The sequence below is a fragment of the Eimeria mitis genome, genomic scaffold (genome assembly GCF_000499745.2).
Source record: "Eimeria mitis Houghton genomic scaffold, Emh_scaff10351, whole genome shotgun sequence".
Lineage (NCBI taxonomy): Eukaryota > Apicomplexa > Conoidasida > Eucoccidiorida > Eimeriidae > Eimeria > Eimeria mitis.
Window position 1 is genome coordinate 1 of NW_024011522.1, and position 1,243 is coordinate 1,243.

At 54.9% G+C, this 1,243-nt stretch overlaps 1 protein-coding gene across 1 annotated transcript; it reads left to right on the forward strand.

Annotated features, from left to right (window-relative positions):
• Nucleotides 1–288: 288 nt before the first annotated feature.
• On the forward strand, nt 289–1,141 carry EMH_0099190 (enolase 2, putative; the record flags this gene model as incomplete). Its single annotated transcript, XM_038022075.1, has 2 exons — nt 289–907; nt 1,056–1,141. The coding sequence occupies 2 exons, from the start codon at nt 289–291 to the stop codon at nt 1,139–1,141; spliced, it is 705 nt and encodes a 234-aa protein (XP_037877929.1).
• Nucleotides 1,142–1,243: the final 102 nt, after the last annotated feature.

Here is a 1,243-nt window from a genome sequence, read left to right on the forward strand (position 1 = left end):
GCTGCTGATCCGCTTGCAGACTTGTTTGGGTCTCTTTCACAAGGAGACAGCAGCAAGAAGAAAGGAGACAGTTTGTCTGTCTTTGCTGCTGTCTCTTCTCCTCCCTCCTCATCCAGAGAGCAGAGCGACCTTCTAGGCCTCTTCGATGTGTCCACTGGACCACACCAGCAGCAGCAGCAGCAGCAGCAGCAGCAGCAGCAGCAGAGGCAGCAGCAGCAGCAGCCGCACAGTCTCTTGTCTTCCTCCTTCTCCTTCCCCTCTTCTTCTTCAGACCCTTTCACTTCCCAGATGTCTTATCAGCAGCAGCAGCAGCAGCAGCAGCAGCAGCAGCAGCAGCAGCAGCAGCAGCAGCAGCAGGAGGAAGAGTTGCATTTTACCCTGTCTGAGTTGTCTTCAGCTCTGCTGCAGTCTCCTTTCTGTGCTGAGCAGCCGGGCCGCTACTTTGTGGTGTTGACGCTGGCAGAAGGAGAAGCAGTTCGTGCTGCACTGCATGCACGACAGCGCCAGCAGCAGCAGCAGCAGCAGCAGCAGCAGCAGCAGCAGCAGCAGCAGCAGTTTGCGTCTCTGGTTGCTGGTCACCGTGTTGCTGTGTGTCTCCATAACGTAACGGCTAGCTTTGCTATGGTTGATGGGTCTCCTTTATTTAATAAAAGAGAAGAGAAGGTTGCTGCTGCAGCAGGACTGCAGCAGCAGACAGCGCATGCATGTCTTCGTTTTATAGACAGTCAGCTGCTATACTCTGGCTCTCATCTGCTGCTGCTGCAGCGGGTGCTCTCAGGTGTCTCCGCGAAGGAGAGACAGGAGTTCTTTTTCTCTATACGTCGATGCAGGAGACGGCAGCAGCAGGTGGTGTGGCAGCAGCTACCAGCAGCAGAGTTGCTGCTAGCAGCAGCAGCAGCAGATGGGGGTACACAGCTGCTGCAGCATAAAGCTTTTGTTGCTAGACTCAGAGACAAACTAAGAAAAAAACAACTGTCTCCTTACGATGCTTTTCGTCTCTTTGATGTATTAAATAGGGGACAGCTCACGCATGCGCAGTTTGCTGCTGGGCTTAGGTGGCTGGGGCTCCCGCTGCAGCAGCAGCAGCACCAGCAGCAGCAGCAGCAGCAGCAGCATGACATCTGCAGCAGGTTCGATATAGACGGAGACGGCTTCATCAGCCTCAACGATTTCCTCCTTACTGTAGGACAAACAGGGGGAGAAACAGCAGCAGCAGCAGCAGCAGCAGCAGCAGCAGCAGCAG